This window comes from Eschrichtius robustus, chromosome 13, assembly GCF_028021215.1.
Source record: "Eschrichtius robustus isolate mEscRob2 chromosome 13, mEscRob2.pri, whole genome shotgun sequence".
Classification (NCBI taxonomy): Eukaryota; Metazoa; Chordata; class Mammalia; order Artiodactyla; family Eschrichtiidae; genus Eschrichtius; species Eschrichtius robustus.
This window is the reverse complement of record NC_090836.1, coordinates 27,510,562-27,530,159: the sequence shown is the minus strand read 5'-3', so window position 1 is coordinate 27,530,159 and position 19,598 is coordinate 27,510,562. Positions and strand designations below refer to the sequence as shown.

At 38.8% G+C, this 19,598-nt stretch overlaps 1 protein-coding gene across 16 annotated transcripts in view; it reads right to left on the bottom strand.

Annotated features, from left to right (window-relative positions):
- The window catches only part of BICD1 (BICD cargo adaptor 1), a 207,963-nt gene that overhangs the window by 42,331 nt on the left and 146,034 nt on the right, over positions 1 to 19,598 (bottom strand). For 13 of the 16 annotated variants that reach the window (XM_068560533.1, XM_068560532.1, XM_068560540.1 and 10 more), the window contains exons 3-4: positions 16,425 to 16,577; positions 9,471 to 9,896 (exon numbers count right to left, since the gene is read on the bottom strand). In XM_068560533.1, coding sequence (XP_068416634.1) covers positions 9,471 to 9,896; positions 16,425 to 16,577 — 579 coding nt within the window. Of the gene's footprint in view, positions 1 to 9,470; positions 9,930 to 16,424; positions 16,578 to 19,598 lie in introns of all 16 variants that reach the window. The other 3 variants (XM_068560539.1, XM_068560546.1, XM_068560545.1) reach the window with 2 other exon arrangements.

The following is a 19,598-nucleotide window of genomic DNA, read 5'->3' as shown; positions in this document are numbered from 1 at the left end:
ATTTCTGGTGGAATCATTTGAATAGGGAACGATGTCTAAATTTTATACACACATACACATGTATGTGTGTGTATGTAAATACACACATACATACATACAGGTGTGTGTGTGTGTATATATTTTTTCTGGACAATTAAGGTTGGTCTGTCCTCCCCCTCCAAAAAAAGATAACTAAATTGTGGATAATTTTGTATAACTCTGGCATTACATTTTCCCTCAGCTATTGAGGCTTGAAGTACCTTAAATTGTATTTGGATTTCAGACAGCAGGGCTTAAACTATTTAAGATACATGGTACTTTGAATTATTAAATGCAAAGCACTTTAAAGATTAAAATTACTATTCATTTCAAGTGTATATTTTAATCTCCATTTGTGAAGAACGTATTCAAGAGAGACTTGCTGAGTTAATTGTAATCTTCTATAATTATATATAAATAATATATAATCTTCTACAGTGACTAAGAATAGTTGCCTTATTTCTCTTCTTACAATCTCTGTCTTCTATCTGAAACTGAAGATTTTACTTTGCATAGTAGGGTTGGTTGTTCTCCCAGAAAACTTGAATGCATAATTTGTAAACTCTGTAGTCTGGTGTAAGTACACAATATATATTATTATTATTGTTATAATTATGTGCCATAGAAATTTTTATTATTATTATTATTTTTTGGTCATGCAGCATGCAGGCTCTTAGTTGTGGCATGTGTGTGGGATCTTAGTTCCCTGGCCAGGGATCGAACCCTTGCCCCCTGAAGTGGAAGCACGGAGTCCTAAACACTGGGCCGCCAGCGAAATCCCATCCCATAGAAATTATTATTATTTTTAAAGGCAGTTGGAATGACAGTTGGAGGGAGGGGGACAATTTTAATATTTATTTATTTATTTATTTTGACTGCGCCAAGTCTTAGTTGCAGCACACGGGATCTTTAGTTGCAGCATGCGGAATTCTTAGTTGTGGCATGCAAACTCCTAGTTGCGGCATGCATGTGGGATCCAGTTTCCCAACCAGGGATCGAACCTGGGCCCCCTGCATTGGGAGCGTGGGGTCTTACCCATTGGACCACCATAGAAATTATTTTTAATTTCGCTGAGTGTTTACCTTTTAAATAAACACATTTACATGTATTGAGTACTGATAGATTCTTTTGTGAAGGAACAAAAGACAGCAGAATTTGCATGTTTATATTAGGACTTTTATAGGAAAAGAAATAAAAGCTGTTTTATGAGTTATTAATTTCCATAAAGTCTTTATCCTGGTCATCTGACTTTCAATTTGACACCTGAATGACTGGTGTGAGTTTTGGAATGTTATACATAGTATGAGTATGTAAAATAGAACTCAGAAATAAATAACTTATTCTTCTCTGTTTGAAGTGAAGTAACACTGGCAAATCTGTGCCCTGATGAATGAGAGCTGTGAAAAAAGATCAGCCTACAACCAAGAAACACAAGGTGAGGGAATCCAGCAGTTGGAAAAGAAGGTAATATATTTTGGAGAGTGTGGTGAGAAGGAATCTCTTCTCTCTCTCTCTCTCTCTCTCTCTCACACACACACACACACACACACACTCACACACGTATATGCAAAAGTCAGTCAGCTGGACAAAGACTCAAAAAAAAAAAAAAAAAAAGAAAAGAAAAGAAAGAAAGGGCTTCTCTGGTGGCGCAGTGGTTGAGAATCTGCCTGCCAATGCAGGGAACACGGGTTCGAGCCCTGGTCTGGGAAGATCCCACATGCCGCGGAGCAACTAGGCTCGTGAGCCACAATTACTGAGCCTGCACGTCTGGAGCCTGTGCTCCGCAACAAGAGAGACCGCGATAGAGAGAGGCCCGCGCACCGCGATGAAGAGTGGCCCCCACTTGCCGCAACTAGAGAAAGCCCTGGCACAGAAACGAAGACCCAACACAGCCGTAAATAAATAAATAAATAATTAAAAAAGGAAAAAAAAAAAAAGAAAACCACTAATCTGCTTTCTGTCCTATGGATTTACCCATTTAAAAAAAAAAAAAAGAAGGGGAGGGAGCCTTTTCAAGTCATTCTATGAGGCCAGTATTACTCTGATACCAAAACCAGGCAAAGAAAACTATAGACCAGTATCTCTTATGAATATAGACACAAAAATCTTGAACAAAATACCAGCAAACTGAATCCAGCAACATATAAAAAAGTGTTAGACAACCTGACCAACTGGGGTTTATCCTAGGAATGCAATGTTGACTTAACATGCAAAAGCAATAAATATAATACACTGTATTAATAGAACACAGGACAAAACCACACGATCATCTCAATGTATGCAGAAAAAGCATTTGACAAAATTCAATACCCCTTCATGATGAAAACAGACAACAATCTAGAAATAGAAGAGAACTTCCTGAACCTGCTGGGGCATCTACAAAACACCCACAGATGACATACTTAATGGTGAATGCTTTCCTCTTAGGATCAGGAACTGGACAAAAATGATTGCTCCTGCCACTTTTATTCAGTGTTGTACTAGAAGTTCTAGCCAGGGCAATTAGGCTATGGTCAAGAGGCAAATAAATGTCTGTGAGGATGTGGAGAAATCAGAATCCTCATACACTGCTGGTGGAGATATGAAATGGTTCAGCTGCTTTGAAAACAGTCTGGCAGTTCCTCAGAAGGCGAAACATAGAGTTACCCTACGACCCAGCAACTCCACTCTTAAGTATATGCTCAAGGGAATTAAAATATAAGTGCACATAAAAACCTGTACATGAATGTTCATAACAGCATTATTCATAATAGCTGAAAAGTGGAAACAACTCAAATGTCCATCACTGATAAATGAATAAATAAAATGTGGTATATCTATATAATAGAGTATTATTTGGCAATAAAAATAAATGAAATACTACTATATGTTACAACATGAATTGAACATATTATGCTAAGTGATAAAAGCCAGACACAAAAGACCACATATTGTGTGATTCCACTTAAATGAAATGTCCAGAATAGACAAATCTACTGAGACGTAAAGTAGATTAGTGGTTGCGGTTGGAGTGGCTACTAATGGGTACATAGTTTCCTTTTGGCGTAATGAATTGACTGTGGTGGTGATTGCACAACTGTGTGACTATACTAAAAAACACCAAATTGTACCCTTTAAGTGGGTGGATTGTATGTGAATAATTGCCATAAAGGTGTTCTTAAAAAATAACGACATAGACTCATCCCTTGTCGTGTGATTATGGATGCTCTTATTATGGTTACTGCCAGATGGTTTAAAAAAAAAGTAAGGCTTCTGAGAAATGTGTTTGCCTAAAGCTTTTTTTTTTTTTAATTTTTATTTATTTATTTATGGCCGTGTTGGGTCTTCGTTTCTGTGCGAGGGCTTTCTCTAGTTGCGGCAAGTGGGGGCCACTCTTCGTCGCGGTGCGCGGGCCTCTCACTCGTGGCCTCTCTTGTTGCGGAGCACAGGCTCCAGGCGCGCAGGCTCAGCAATTGCGGCTCACGGGCCTAGTCGCTCCGCGGCATGTGGGATCTTCCCAGACCAGGGCTCGAACCCGTGTCCCCTGCATTGGCAGGCAGATTCTCAACCACTGCGCCACCAGGGAAGCCCCTAAAGGTAATCTTTAACTGTAAAGTTTACAATAGTTTGACAACTTAACTTGTCGACTTTGTCCTAAGAAATTGTATTTGTCACATTAAGTTTTAAAAACTAGGAACTGACCAATCTTGTCTTACTAATTTCATCCCATAAATATTCTGTGAGTCTTTGTTAAGCACAGATAATATTTCATTTGTTTGAATCTCTCTCTTTCTCTGTGTAGCAATCCACTTCCTAGGGTTTTGGCTTTGAGCAAATGACATAACATATTTGTGCCTCAGTTTCCCTATCTGTAAAATGGGGATAACACTATCTACTTGGGTTATAAGCATCCACCAATTAAGCAAATATATACAAATAGCTTTTAACTCTTATGGGACATGAAGCAAGTTGACCACTTACCATCATTATAGGAAAAATTTAAATTGCCTTTAATAGAGTATATCTAAACACAATATGGATCTTTATTTCTTCCACATCCACGAGGATACAACAAAACTTATAAATTTTAGTTTTACAGAAATATTACTATTTTCTCACATTATATGTGAAATTATATAGCCAGTATGATACTGAAGAAAACAATGCAAAGAGTTTTCTCCTGCTTAGTCTGACTCTCTGTGATATGAAGTTAAACAGAGGATATTTGTCAAAGGTAGAAATTTTAGCACAAGCATAGAGACTCCTTTAAATAGATTATGTAATTTATTTAGTGTTCCCAGGCAGGATCTACTTATTTTCATTCTAATAAAATGAACTAAAGTACCTGTCACTGGGAATTATTATTATTATTATAACCTATTTGAAATAACTGGGTTTTGAGGGTGATCCAATTCTAGGAGGCACTATTTAAATTGTAGTCAGTGTAGGTTTTTATATTTATCAATATTATTACCATTTTCCAGCAGATGGCAGTATGATATCTTGAGGAAGGGGACTTTTTTTTTTTCCTAATTCCAACAAAGGCGTCATAGAGACTAGTGATGGGGCTAATTTATCACCTTTCACCTTCCCTTTTATAAATGCACCTCGGAGAAGTGAAGCAATTCACCCAACATTCCTGATACCCAAGGCATAAACATAGTTTTTTCTTTTCGGAACCAGGTTAAGTAAATATCCTTAGTGGGGAAAACATACTTTACATGCATAGATGGAATCTTGTAAGATAAGAAAAGGCTGATAGGCTTTGACTCAGGTATGCTGTTTTCAAAGGGTTTCTTTATTTTATTTTTTAAAGTATTTATTTTGGACTGATTTAAAAAAACATATAAAAGTATATTTAAAGCATAAATATATATATATATATATATATATTTATTTATTTGGCTGCATCGGGTCTTAGTTGAGGCACACAGGCTCTTCATCACGGCACACGGGCTTCTCTCTAGTTGAGGTGGGGAGGCTCCAGAGTTCGCGGGCTCAGTAGTTGCTGCACGCAGGCTCTCTAGTTGTGGCCTGCAGGCTTAGTTGCCCCACGGCATGTGGGATCTTAGTCCCCAGCCAGGGATCAAACCTGCGTCCCGTGCATTGGAAGGCAGATTCCTAAGCACTGGACCACAAGGGAAGTCCCTCAAAGGGTTTCTTTAATCCTAAGAAAGAAAATCTTAAAGGCTGCATATTTCCTGGTATAGGGTGTTACACTCCTGCCTCTGCCCTTCTATATATGAAATTAAATTTGTTTTTCTCTTGTTAATCTGTCTTCAATTTAATTTTTAGGCCAGCCGAAGAACCTAGAAGGGAAGAGGGGAAAATTTCTCCATGCCTACACTTTCTATATTCTGAATATTTAATTTCAAAATACATCTGGCCCCAAGTGTTCCAGATAGTCATAGTCAAAGTGCATTTTATTGCTCCCTCAGGAGGTCCAAAACAATGGTACTGACATGGTATGTGCTGCAAGGTGTGCGTAAGTGTTGTTTATTAGAACTGCCATATTATTTTCAAGGCTCATTCACATCAACACCAACTGCAATAACTTCTAGGCAATGTATCTTGTAATTTTTTAAAAAATTTATTTATTTTTGGCCACATTGGGTCTTCGTTGCTGTGCACAGGCTTTCTCTAGTTGTGGCGAGTGGGGGCTACTCTTTGTTGCGGTGCACGGGCTTCTCATTGCAGTGGCTTCTCTCGTTGTGGAGCACGGGCTCTAGGCACGCGGGCTTCAGTAGTTGTGGCATGCGAGCTCTAGAGCACAGGATGAGTACTTGTGGTGCACGGGCTTAGTTGCTCTGCAGCATGTGGGATCTTCCCGGACCAGGGCTCGAACCCGTGTCCCCTGTGTTGGCAGGCAGATTCTTAACCACTGCGCCACCATGGAAGCCCTCCTGTAATGTTTTTATAATTTACTTATATGAATTAAACACAAGGGGACACACAGCTAAGGAAAAACTCAGATTATAAAGAAATTATGCATGAGAAGATACATTCTGCTATACTTGTGTTCAACAGTTTGAATGAGATATATTACAAAAAATGCTGATTACAAGAGAAGAGGTGGTTACTTTGCCTACAACAAAATTAGTAGTTAGTGTTCCGAGTGTGAGACTGGACACTGCAAAGCCCTTCCTGTGTGGAGCCTGTTTTTTACAACTAAATTAAGAGCAAACTTTGGGACATAAGGCCCTTCCTGTGTCCCTCTACATCTTTATAAACTGTCAGCATTAATTAAGTGCTAATGAAAGATTCAAAGGTACACAGTTTTCTCATATATTGAGGGAAGGTTTATCCAGCCAAGTTTTTCTCACTCTAACTTCTTGCTGAATGAATATCCCTTTTCAGACTGTCTCACACCCTGAGACTTACCAGCAACCACATTACTCCCATCTGAGATGACTATTCTTGAGCTAATCATCTAACAATAACAGTTAATTATATTAATAATAGCTAAATAAATGGTGTGCTTAACAAATTAAAGGCACTGTGGAGTTGAAATAATGATAATAGTTCATAATTATTGAGCATTTATCATGTGCTTGGCCCTGTTCTAAGCACTCTGTGTACATTAACTCAGAAACCTTCATGACACTTTGAAGAAGGTACAACGTATCCCCATTTTATGGGAGAGTAAAGTGCTGTCCCTCTAAGAATGATTCTCGACTAGAGGTTGACCCTTGGGACATTTGAAATGTGTGGGGCATTTTTGGTCACCACGTCTATGAGGAGATGTAATGAGCATTTAATGGGTTGGGACCAGAGATGCTAAACCTCCTGAAACTCATCAGACGGACTCAGACAATGAGGAACTATCCCACCCCAAATGCTGCAAGGTGGTTCCCATTGAGAACCACTCTCTTGCTGAGAACTTGTTCTCCACCATTCTTTTGATTAAACTACTCCTCTCTTTTGGACTTTTGTATTCCCCAGCTCAGATTACATTTAGGATTAAAACTGAGAACAGCTCTGAGCTTTCAACCAATAGTTGACCTGGTTGAAAACTATTGAGCTGTTTACACATAAAACCCCCTCTTCCTCATATACTCTACACTGCCACCAAAATAAAAAGAAAAAAACAAAAGCTTCAACCCACTAAATTTTTATCCTAAAGCAACCAACATGATAGTTTAAGAAAAATTTTACATTAATTCTATTCAATTTGAGGGCATACGTTCTTGTAAATATATGTCACATAAAATTTTTTTCACAAGAAATGTGTTTTCTATCCACCTGGTTGTATTAGTATAAACTGAGCAAAAAGACATGGAAAAGTATTACCTACACAGAACTGCACTTTGCAGTCAGGTAAATCTATATGAAATTAATTTTCTTCCAGTCGCCATCCCCTCTTACCTTGATTCAAATTGAACACTGAGAAAATGAATTCTCACTAATTGTCTTTCAGCAGCCAAAAGCACTGGGCAGGTAAAGTTAAAAGTTAAAGGGTGGACTTTCCTCGTGGCGCAGTGGTTAAGAATCCGCCTGTCAATGCAGGGGACAAGGGTTCAATCCCTGGCCGGGAAGATCCCACATGCCGCGGAGCAACTAAGCCCATGCGCCACAACTACTGAGCCTGCGCTCTAGAGCCCATGTGCCACAACTACTGAGCCCACGTGCTACAACTACTGAAGCCCGCGCGCCTAGAGCCCATGCTCTGCAACGAGAAGCCACCGCAATGAGAAAAGCCTGTGCACCTCAACGAAAAGTAGCCCCTGCTCACCGTAACTAGAGAAAGCCCACGCACAGCAATGAAGACCCAACACAGCCAAAAATAAATAAATAAATAAATATTAAAAAAAGTTATAGGGTATGTTAACTTTTGATATAATACTAAAAATAAGCCTAATAATATATTAATTTCATTGGTTCTCTAGTCTCATTTACTTCTGCTAATTACATTTCCAGTCATCATTTCTGTAGAGGCAGAAAATTATAAGCCCTGGGACTTCCCTGGTGGTGCAGTGGTTAAGAATCTGCCTGCCAATGCAGGGGACACGGGTTCGAGCCCTGATCCGGGAAGATCCCACATGCAGCAGAGCAACTAAGCCCATGTGGCACAACTACTGAGCCCACACGCCACAACTATTGAAGCCCGAGCACCTAGAGCCCGTGCTCCACAACAAGAGAAGCCACCGCGATGAGAAGCCCGCGCACCACAATGAAGAGTAGCCCCCACTCGCCGCAACTAGAGAAAGCCCACGCGCAGCAACGAAGACCCAACACAGCCATAAATAAATAGATAGATAGATAGAAAATTATAAGCCCTGTTGGCTATTAAAAAAAGTGATTGCCAGAGTCTTAAGGCCTCTAATTATCAGCTTTATGCAAAGAACCTTGGTGGGATCACAGATCGAAGAGCAAGCCTCAAACTTGTCACCTAACAAGCTTGTTGAAGCAGATGCCTGGCTCAGTAGATCTGTGGGGAGCCCAACAATTTGTCCCTCAGCAGCCCACAGGTGATGATGGTGGTGGCGATGCTGCTTCTCAGACAACATTTCCATCATCACTGGATTAATGTAGGGTCGGGAAGCAAGACTACATTAGAAAGCCATTTCACAGTGAGATAAGCTTGCGGGACTCTCCCCAAGACATTGGATTTGAAGATGCTAAAACTTTAAGGCCTAGCTCATGTAGGAAGAAGAAATCCTTGGTTTCAGATTTATACCTGTTCTGTATTTTTAATCATATGATCATAATCATACGATATCCTGCTAGTTTGTATATAGAAAGTCCACGTCTTTTATTTATTTATTTATTATATATATTTTTAACATCTTTACTGGAGTGTAATTGCTTTACAATGGTGTGTTAGTTTCTGCTGCATAACAAAGTGAATCAGCTACACATACACATACATCCCCATATCTCCTCCCTCCTGCGTCTCCCTCCCACCCTCCCTATCCCACCCCTCTAGGTGGACACGGAGCACTGAGCTGATCTCCCTGTGCTATGCGGCTGCTTCCCACTAGCTATCTATTTGGTATTGTGTATATGCCCATGCCACTCTCTCACTTTGTCCCAGCTTACCCTTCCCCCTCCCCATGTCCTCATGTCCTTCATGTCTTTTAGAGCTTAAAATATTGCTGTGAAGTATAACCATTCATCTTGAAGCTATACATAGAGTTGCTTGTGATAGAAAACTTCATTTTCTGTCATTTCTCTTGTGTATAAAGCTTTTGAATTCTTTTGTGAGAAATGCATCAAGATGCTGTCTTTTCTCCCTTCACACTCGATTGTTTTCTAATTTATCTAAGAAATAAATTTCGTAAAGCAATGCAAATGAGAGATTTCTCTTCAACACCTCTTTTGTGTCTTTCTAAACTATTGTACTTTCAAAGTTGCTAGTTAAAGAATATTTAAAAAAAATAATCTGGAACTAAAATGTGACAATAAGAAATCCCACAACACACTAACGTAACTTACAAAATATTCACTCTAACAGCCCTAAACAAAGTTCTTACCTGCATAAGTTGCTGCTTCAATTTCTGTATTTCTGAGATGTTCAGCTCGCTGAATAAGTCAGAAACAGGGTGTAGAGACTCTCCTTTCCTTAAAGTGGGAGTCCGATAGTCTCCATTCAGTTTCACAAGGGGTCCGTGGACATGCCCGTTCATTTTGTCATCATTGTTGGGTTCACTTCCATCCTCTGCAAACTTGAGTCCATCGACTGAAATGCTGATATGGTTATCATTGAGGGTGATGTACTGGGAGAGCTCCTTCCGCAGGCTGTTCTTTTGCTCCCTTTCATTTTTTAAGGTCTCAAGGGCTTCTTCCAGTTGGTGCTCAGCGATTTCTTTCAACCGGATGGCATCTTCCAGTTGGCTGTTCAGCAGCACCGTCTCCTCCTCAAATCGCTTAATCTCATGCTTTAAACCTTCGTATTCAACCTGAATCAGATACGATACAGAAGATTCATAAAACTAAAATTTGGGTCTAACAAAACTGCCATTAAACACTCTAGTGGACCTAACATTTAAAAATTAAAACGCTACAAAATAAATCTGAAAAGCACGCGGTATATACACCATTAAGGTAACACAGGATGGTTTCTTTAGATATCCATGCATATAAATTCAATTCCTAGCAGAGATGAAAAAGGTACCTCTCTTAGGATTTCTTTTACAGAGTCCAGTGGTCAAAAGGGGGCACTGTTCACTTAATAAATCAAGAATATTTTTTTGTAATAGTTTATCAGAATATTCACAATCCAAGAAAAGATTTTTATCATCACTATTACTTTGTTTTATTTAATTATTAATAACGAGGAAATTTTTTTTTTTTTTTTTTTTTACGAGGAAATTTTTATACTCAGGGCTAAGTTAGTTAAAAGATCACAATAAGAATATAATCTCAATAAAATATGTTTGAGTAAGATGAGAAAGCAAAGAAAAACTTCATGTGCTTAAGGATAGAATCTGGAATAACAGTACCAATTACCCCAAAACAAAAAAATACATGGAAGTGGATCAAGATGGTGGAGTAAGAGGACATGGAACTCACCTCCCCCCACAAACACATCAAATACATCTACATGTGGAACAATTCTCACAGAAAACCAACTGGAAACTGGCGGAAGATCTCTTACACAAGCAAAGCTGCAAGAAAGATCCCCACATAACCAGGTGATTGTGTGCCAGCACCAGCAGCTCTGCTTCAGGCTGCCAGTTGGATAGACTTGGCTTCAGGCTTCAGACTGTGTTCAGGTCAGCTGCACATGTCTTGTTTTAGGACCAAACTTGAAGGGTCACGCTTCCTGGGGCATGAAGGTAAGGGGATTAGTCAAACCAAGGTAGTATGTCTGAAATCTGTGCTCCATCATGTCTGCTAACATTCCAATGGTCAGAGAGTCACATGACTAAGACCAAGGTCAATGGAGCTGGCCAATTTACTCTGCCCTTTCTAGGGCACTGCCAGGTTACGTGGCAGAGGGAGAGAGTAAAGAATTGAGAACAATCTAAATCTACCACATATTTTTACCATCACATGATGAGACGTTTTTCTTTTTTAAAAAACTTTTTATTGTGGGTAATGTAAAAATACCCAAGCAGCAAGAAGAATTCAATGAACCCCCAGGAGCCCACCACTCAGCTTCAACAATCATCAACTCCTGTCTACTCTTCTTTCATCTATATTTCCATTCACTCCCCTAGTTGGATTATTTTAACCCCTAGATATCACATACTTTAGGATCTATCTCTAAGAGATAATTTTTTTAAAAAGCATAGCCATAATCCCTTGAACAAATAATTTCTTAAGAATATGATATAATCTTAGTTATCAAAACGATGTCAACAATAGGTTTGTAATGATATAGGAAATAAATACAACTGAGTGAAAAAGGATAATGTATTACGACTGGAGTACAAGAGATCAAATGGAAATTTAACAAAATGTTAATGACAGTTGTTCTTTAGTGGTGGGAATAAAGGTGATTTTAAGAAAAATAATACATATATATTGTTATCAATATATTACTCTTTTGAATTATAACCAAATAAGAGCCTGTTCAAACACTCTCTTGGTCATGAAAGTCTGTAGGTGAAAGAGAACTCCACTCTGAGCCCAAATGCCTTCTTTGGGGACTTTTCCATGGCTCTTACCACATGCCACCTTTTAATAAATATTTTTAATAAATATTCTCCACAACTACTTAGAGGAAATACTTTTTATGCACCCAGGTGTCCCTCACAGTGCTTCAGTATTCCTTCATAGTGTTTCAACAAAATTCTGCTCTTAATAAGTATTTGCTGAATAAACTATTGTGAATGAAAAAATAAAATAGAAAAAAATATAGAAAAAAATATAACAACATCAATTATGATATTAGATACTAATAATAAACTGTGTTTAGGGACTTGATCTCTTTCTAGCTGGGCAGCTTCACTCATTCCACTCTCTCAAATGTGGTTCCTATTCACCCAGCTGTTTCATGTTTCTCTGCCTAGGCAAAGACAGTCATCTGGAAAACTCTTATTCATCATTCAAGACCCAAGTCAAGACTCTGATCCTAACTGAAGTCTTTGTTGACACACTCAGGCAAACAGATCACTCCTTTCTTGTACCATCATTGCAAGGCTTTATCATATGATTAGAGCCCCAGCAAAGTGGAGGCACCAAGAAATAGAATGAGAAGGCACTTAAAAATTGGTATTTGATATGTTAAAGAAAGCATCAGTCAACATGAGAAAAATCAGTACTTTGTTGTGATTCATTATAGCACCTTCATAGTTTAGTAATTCTATTTTTAATGAGGGTTGGAAATAAGTACCATAATATTAAGATCTTTTTTTTTTTTTTCTTGCTGTTTTCCATTTGGGTTTTATTTAGAACTCTAAGGATCTTAATTTGGACCTGTATTGCCAAACCTAACACATAGCTTTACTCTTCAATTACATGGATGGCTGAGTTTATTACCTGCCTTCCCTACTGGGACCATGAGCTCTTTGAGCCAGTGACCATGTTTTTTGTCCTTAAAAAGTACATGGCCTCATAGAAAGCTACCCCTGAAATACTGGTTAAATGAAATCAAACTGAATTGATCCCAGGGTCTCTTATGATATTATTACTTGATAGAAATATATCCCTAGAGGAAATATTCTTCATAATAAAAATGATTGTATCATTAATTGAAAACTAGGGTTTTCAATGCTTAGATAACAAATATTGAGTGCTTTAGCTCAATATGTGAGATATTAGGGACATGAAATTTATTATTTCTCCTGCCATCACATCTCTAAAACTTGAGCATGATTTCCTGTCCTATGTTAAGCAGTACTGGGTCCTGCCTCTATGTTAACTGATACTGGGACTAGGCATAAAAAACTTAGCTGCTTGAGGGAAAAACTTGCTCCTGCAAGATAAGACTCAACTAAAACAGCTTCCTCAAGACTTGAATCAAGACCCTCACTTTATTGTACCTCCCAACTCAAAGCTATGTCACAAACTCTGTCTATCCCAACCACTTACCCACCATGTGAGACCTACCAGTCCAGATCCTCAAATCCTATGAATATCCTTCTTGTTGACATCCTGTTTTGAGATACTACTAAGGCTCTGTTGAACTGCTATCTTACCGCAGAGGTCTAACAAACAGCTTTGTTTCATCAACAGATTTTTCTAATGGTCTGTTGGGGAACTGACAGTTGACTTGACACTTTTTTATGGCTACTGCTGCTTACTGCACTTCTTTCAGATATTTTGGTTTGAAAAGTATAAAGGTATAAAACATATTTATAAGGTTGGGTCTAATTTTTTTTTTTAATTTTTATTTATTTATTTATGTATTTATGGCTGTGTTGGGTCTTCGTTTCTGTGCGAGGGCTTTCTCTAGTTGTGGCGAGCAGGGGCCACTCTTCATCGCGGTGCGCGGGCCTCTCACTATCGCGGCCTCTCTTGTTGCGGAGCACAGGCTCCAGACGCGCAGGCTCAGTAGTTGTGGCTCACGGGCCCAGGTGCTCCGCGGCATGTGGGATCTTCCCAGACCAGGGCTCGAACCCGTGTCCCCTGCATCGGCAGGCGGATTCTCAACCACTGAGCCACCAGGGAAGCCCAAGGTTGGGTCTAATTTTATTTTAGACACAGAACCAAATCAGCACACAGAGGAATGTGGCTAAAGTTTTCAGAGTCAACTCTTTGGTGTAGGATCACAAATAAAAATTGGTATGGTTAATTATAATAATCTTAAATTTTAGTTTCCTCTCTAAGTTGAATTGTGGATGTAAGATAAAGAAAAAAAGTTTATTCATTATTTCAACAAGTATTTATTAATACTTAATGCCTACAGTGGGCTAGCCCCTGTTTTAGGTGTTTATATTGTAGTGAAGAGAGATGGAAACAAACTAATATATAGAAGCTACATATGGAGTAAGAAGTGCTATTTAAACAATTATTTAGAAAATAATCAACATTTAACCGGAAAATGGAACTTCAGAAGAAGAGCATCTTCTAGTTCTTTGAACTAAACATTTTACAATTCTAGTAGCTTTCCTATTTAGGGAAACCTCAAACCAGGCTGGAAGAGTATACTTTGTATAGAAAGCTTCAGTACAAAGCAACATTCAGACCAATTTTGAGATTGAAAGCCAGCCATCATCATGTCTTTGAAAAAAAATCTGTGGTATTTATATGTAAAGTATTATATTTAATACTTCATTAATTAGAAAGAGAGTTTATGATATATGCTAAATCCTGTAAATAAAGGCCAATAGTAAGAAAAAAACAAAAACAAAAAACAAACCCCAGCATTTCCTTAATTGGGAGAGGCTTGTGACACTACAGTGCACCCATTTGTTAGGAAATAAACCAGAATGGCCCTTTGTAAGGAAAATGACTTCAAATTAATTAATTAGACACATAATTGGGAAAATTACCATATTACATCTAGAAAATAAAATTTAAAAGATGTATACATTTTTCTGTTTGTTTTTTCAAACTTCTGAGTTAAGCATTTGATTTCCATGTTTCAATTACTGGTGGAAGGGTATGGATAAACTGTAAACAGTAATCAGCCAGACTAGTAGTACAAATTCCCACAGAAATGGCATCTGGGCTAATGAATACTCACAGGATACCTTGGCAGTCTTTCAAGAATACTTAATACTGTCCTAAATTAACCTCCTGAGTAAATTAGTCTACCACATGCAGTGATGGGAAACCCTACAGTGTAGATGGATGCTCTCCGCACCCTTGCCTGTGCAGAGAGCAATGAGGACCTGTAGAAATCGGGAGAAATGACCACTTTAGATGTTTGCACATCACATAAACTTGCTTCAAGTCTTCTACATTCTTCATCAACGACCAAAAAAACTAAACAACAAAAAATACCCTTCTTATTTCTAAGAAACATATATTTTTAAAAAATCTTCTAATTTTCCCCACTGAGAGCTCATTGTCCCCAGACAAATCAAGACCTAGGGTCTCATGGTACTGCCAGCCCTCAGCACACACAGTGATTCAGTGCTTAAAGGGGAAGGAATGAGATAAAAACACATGGGATATCCAGATAACCCTTTTTTAATGGTCTGGAACCACCCCCTTCACTCCTTAGTAGACATTTTGCTCCCCAGCACTCCAAAGCTGGGGAGAAGTGGCAATGATCAGAAATAAAATTTCAATTGTGTCAATTTTCTTCTGGATTTTTCCTTTCCCCTTTTCATCTTTATATCTATCAAAACCACACAGTCATCCCTCAGTCTCTGTGGGGTATTGGTTCCAGGAGCCCCCCGCAGACACCAAAATCTGTGGATGCTCAAAACCCTTAGATAAAGTGGTCATAGCATTTGTATATAACCACACACATTGGCTCATCTTTAAATCATCTCTAGATTACTTATGATACCTAATACAGTGTAAATGCTATGTACCTGCCAGTGTGAGGCAAATTCAAGTTTTGTTTTTTGGAATTTTCTGGAATTTCTTTTCTTTTTTTAGAATATTTTCAGTCTGTGGTTGGTTGAAACTATAAACACAGAACGCATAGATATGAAGGGCTGACTGAAACAGTTCCTGGAAGGAGATACCAACTTGGGAAGGGAGAGAAGTGGAAGCATACAACTGGGCTGCCCTCTAAGTTGACGGAGGGCAAGAATCCTACCCTCTGGATTCTGATGCCTCTGTAGCCTAGCACAGTGCCTGGCACAGTTTGATGACCTGATCTGAGAGGTTATAACAGCGTTGAGACCAGAATAGGGTTGTGGTTGAGGAACTACCTTTGAAAAGACCTTGAAATCCAGTCCACCTTTGCTTAACTACCTATGAATTTTATTCATAAATATATTCTACCGAAAATACAGATTCAAGAATGCTATTACTAACAACTATAACAAACCACAATGCAAACTGATCAGGAAAATTCAGCAATTAAGCTATCTAAGTCTCATTACCCACAAAATTATTTAAATGTACGCATGCAATCTTTTTAGTCAGCTTACAGCAGAATAAAGAAATCAGGCCTTTTTTTTTTCTTATAATGTTTGTACTGATTTATATTTCATAATCCCCGTCCTTGTATGATTTGAAAGCAGTTTACAGAAAGAGAGATTGATAGAGATTGCAGGGAAACCTTAAGCTTGTATTACAAAACAAGCTTATAAACCCAGGCTTTAATGAGAAGTCAGCCAGTTAAACTGATTACAATACATTTAACTTACTCCAGAAATAAATTAACATAGAGCTAAAGTATAAAATAAGATTTTTCTTATCCAATAAAGCTTTTTGGTAATTATACTACTTCTAGGTTTGCCTTTTAAATTTAGCTGAAATAGGAGGGTTGGGAAATTTCAGCACATAATTAATGTTGGGAGACTGAGGCAAATTTCGACAGTTTCTTTCCTGATAAATAAAGAGAAGATTTAACCTTAATGGTCAGAAGGTGTAGATCCATATGGAGTGTAACCAAAAATCTTCTTAAACCTCACCTGGTTCTGCTTTAATGTGGACACCAGTTTCTGCAGCGTGATGTTTTCCTCTTCTAGTTCAGTATAGTCCTGAAGGAGGCGGGCCTCTCGGAATTTATATTCTCGGATTTCATCCTTCATCCGTATTCTTTGTAGCTCCACCATCTCATTGTTCTGAAACAAGAGAATAAACAGTAAATACAAAACTTTCTTATTCTAGATTTTATGAAGTGTAGATAAAGTCTTGGTAGCTAAAAATAATAATAAAAACATCTCATGGAGTGTAAATCGGTACCACCTTTTTTTGAATAAGAATTTAATGGTATCTGTCAAACTTTAAAAGCACATACACATGACCCAGCAATTCTACAACTAAAAATCATTCTTAAGCATATTTTCTTAGAGGTAAATAAAAAAGAAAAATAAGTTCATGTATATTTACACAAAGAATTGGAAACAGTCTAAATGTTTGCTAATGGGGGAACAATGAAATAAATTATCATACATCGTTTAGTGAAGCATTATAAAATTATTTAAAAGAATGAGAAGAAAGGAATGAGGAGGAGCTTTATGTACTAAAATGTAAAGAGAGCCACAATACATTATGAAATATAAAAGAAAGTTATAGATTAGTATGCATACAATACCAACTTTCCAAACTCCGGGGGGTCCCTCTGCAAGTTTCAAAATCTTCCAACTAAGCCACGTGGTCTAATCCTGGCTTGGTCCAGACACTCTGGCCTCAGTCACCTGGCTTCAGCCACAGAAGCTTCCTTCTGCCCCCTACCACGTTGGACTTGGCCGCTCATTCCTGCCTTCAGGCTTTTTCACTCCCCCTCCCCGACTCCCTGTCTCCAGATCAAGGGTTCTTAGCCTCATCTGCGCCATGACCCTCTTTGATAACATGGTGAAGCCGATGGAGCTCTTCTCAGAATATTTTAAAGGGCACTGAAAGAGTTCAGAACCTCCCATGCCAACATATGCCACTTTGGTATATTGATTATTTTGAGCTGAAGGCACTTGAGAAACAGCAGATGCAGGAAGGGCTCTCTGCCCTCCCCCTTTCTACCTAAAAGCAGGACATGAAATTTCCCCTGAGAAAAGTGCCCTTCCTATACCAGGAAGAGAACGTTCTTATCACCAGAGACTGGGAATCGATGCTGAAATGGACCTGTACAAACACACCTCCTAAAATGATCTTCCATTAGTTTCCCCCATTTAGTTCCTAGTCACTGTTCCACAATATACGGCCCCTAGCCCAAGCTCCTTTGTCCTGTCACATCCCCACAATTTATCCTTCTTTGTGTAAAAAGGTATACAAGCTTTTGGGCCTAATGACTTCTGGTCTTCATTTTCCTTTTTTTTTTTTTTTTTTCCTGGAGTTTTTTTTGAGGTGCCTTTGGGTATTGCAGGAGTAGTTTTTATTTATTTATTTATTTATTTATCTATTTATTTATTTATGGCTGTGTTGGGTCTTCATTTCTGTGCGAGGGCTTTCTCTAGTTGCGGCAAGTGGGGGCCACTCTTCATCGCGGTGCGCGGGCCTCTCACTATCGCGGCCTCTCCCGTTGCAGAGCACAAGCTCCAGACACGCAGGCTCAGTAGCCGTGGCTCACGGGCCCAGCCGCTCTGCGGCATGTGGGATCCTCCCAGACCAGGGCCCAAACCCATGTCCCCTGCATTGGCAGGCGGACTCCCAACCACCGCGCCACCAGGGAAGCCCCATTTTCCTTTTGAAGACTCCCATGTACTTGTAAAAAAATTAAATGAATTTGTATGCTTTTTTTCTTATTAATCTGTTTAATGTCAGTTTAATTCTTCATCCCAGTCACAGAACCCAAGAGGGTAGAAGGAAATTTTCCTCCCTTACAGTGTAAAAGAGAAGATTACAAAGGACACTGATTATGTTCAAATTAAGTTAATATAATATTTTACAAAATTATGATATGGTAATCAGGTAGATTATTATGGTAGTGGCCCCCAATTAATCACATTTCCCTGTGGCCACACGTGGTGGAGTCTGAAGTCAACCCTGAACTGGCCTCTCTGACTTGCTTTGACCCACAAAATGCAGTGGAAGCTTTAGCTTGGAAGGCTAAAGGCCTTCCTTTAGGAAGGCCTTGTAGGGACTTCCCTGGTGGTCCAGTGGTTAAGACTCCACACTCCCAATGCAGAGGGCCTGGGTTTGATCCCTGGTCAGGGAACTAGATCCCACATGCCGCAACTAAAAGATCCCACATGCCACAACTAAGACATGGCACAGCTAAATAAATAAGTAAATAAGAGGCCTTGGAGCTCTTGTTCTTTCTCTCTTGCAACACTGCCACCATGTGAAGAAGCCCAGGCTAGCCTGCTGGAGCACGTGGCCCAGCCCATAGTCAGCACCAGCTGCCAGGCAGGGGAGTAAAACATCTTGAACTCTTTGGCTCAGTTGAGCTGCCAGATGATGGCTGCCACATCAGTGACCCCATGTTAGTTTGTAAGAACTGCTTAGCTGAGTAGAGCTCAAATAGCTGACTCACAGAATCATGGGGTATTATTTTAAGCCCTTAAATTTGGGGTGATTTGCTACACAGTAACATGTAACTGATACAGTAATACATGTGCTTCTTTATTAGCAGAATGTATACTCAGATCTAGTGGCAGATCTAAGAAATACCATAATTTCAAAGAAATGATGATATTTCAAGATCCTGCAAGAACTTCGATGTGATATGAAAATACTGATCACAAAGTAACAGGTGCTGCTAATGCTACTGAAGTTTGTGGCCTACATTCAAATGGAAGAAAATGCTAAATTTTTAGTCTGAGTTTAGAGAAAATGGAGATGTAATTATTTTTCCCTCCAAGGTTACAAGGCTTCCTGAATTCTATCCACAGACTCCCAGGACCCAAGTTAGGAAACTCTTCTGCTTCTATTTGTCATTTAGGTCTCAGTTCAAATGTCATCTCCTCAGAGAGGCCTTCTCTGAACAGCTAATATAAGACAGCTCCCCAACCCCTGCCCTTCAGTCTCCCATCATCCTATATGATTTCCTTCATAGATCAGAATTTTAGCATAGAGTAGATACTCAGAAAACAACTGTTGAAAAATAGCACTAAACATTACTTGAAATTAGGAATTTATTTACCTTTTACACTTTTTACATGTATTAAATTTCCTTTTCCATCTGAATATAATGAACCTTTACTGTA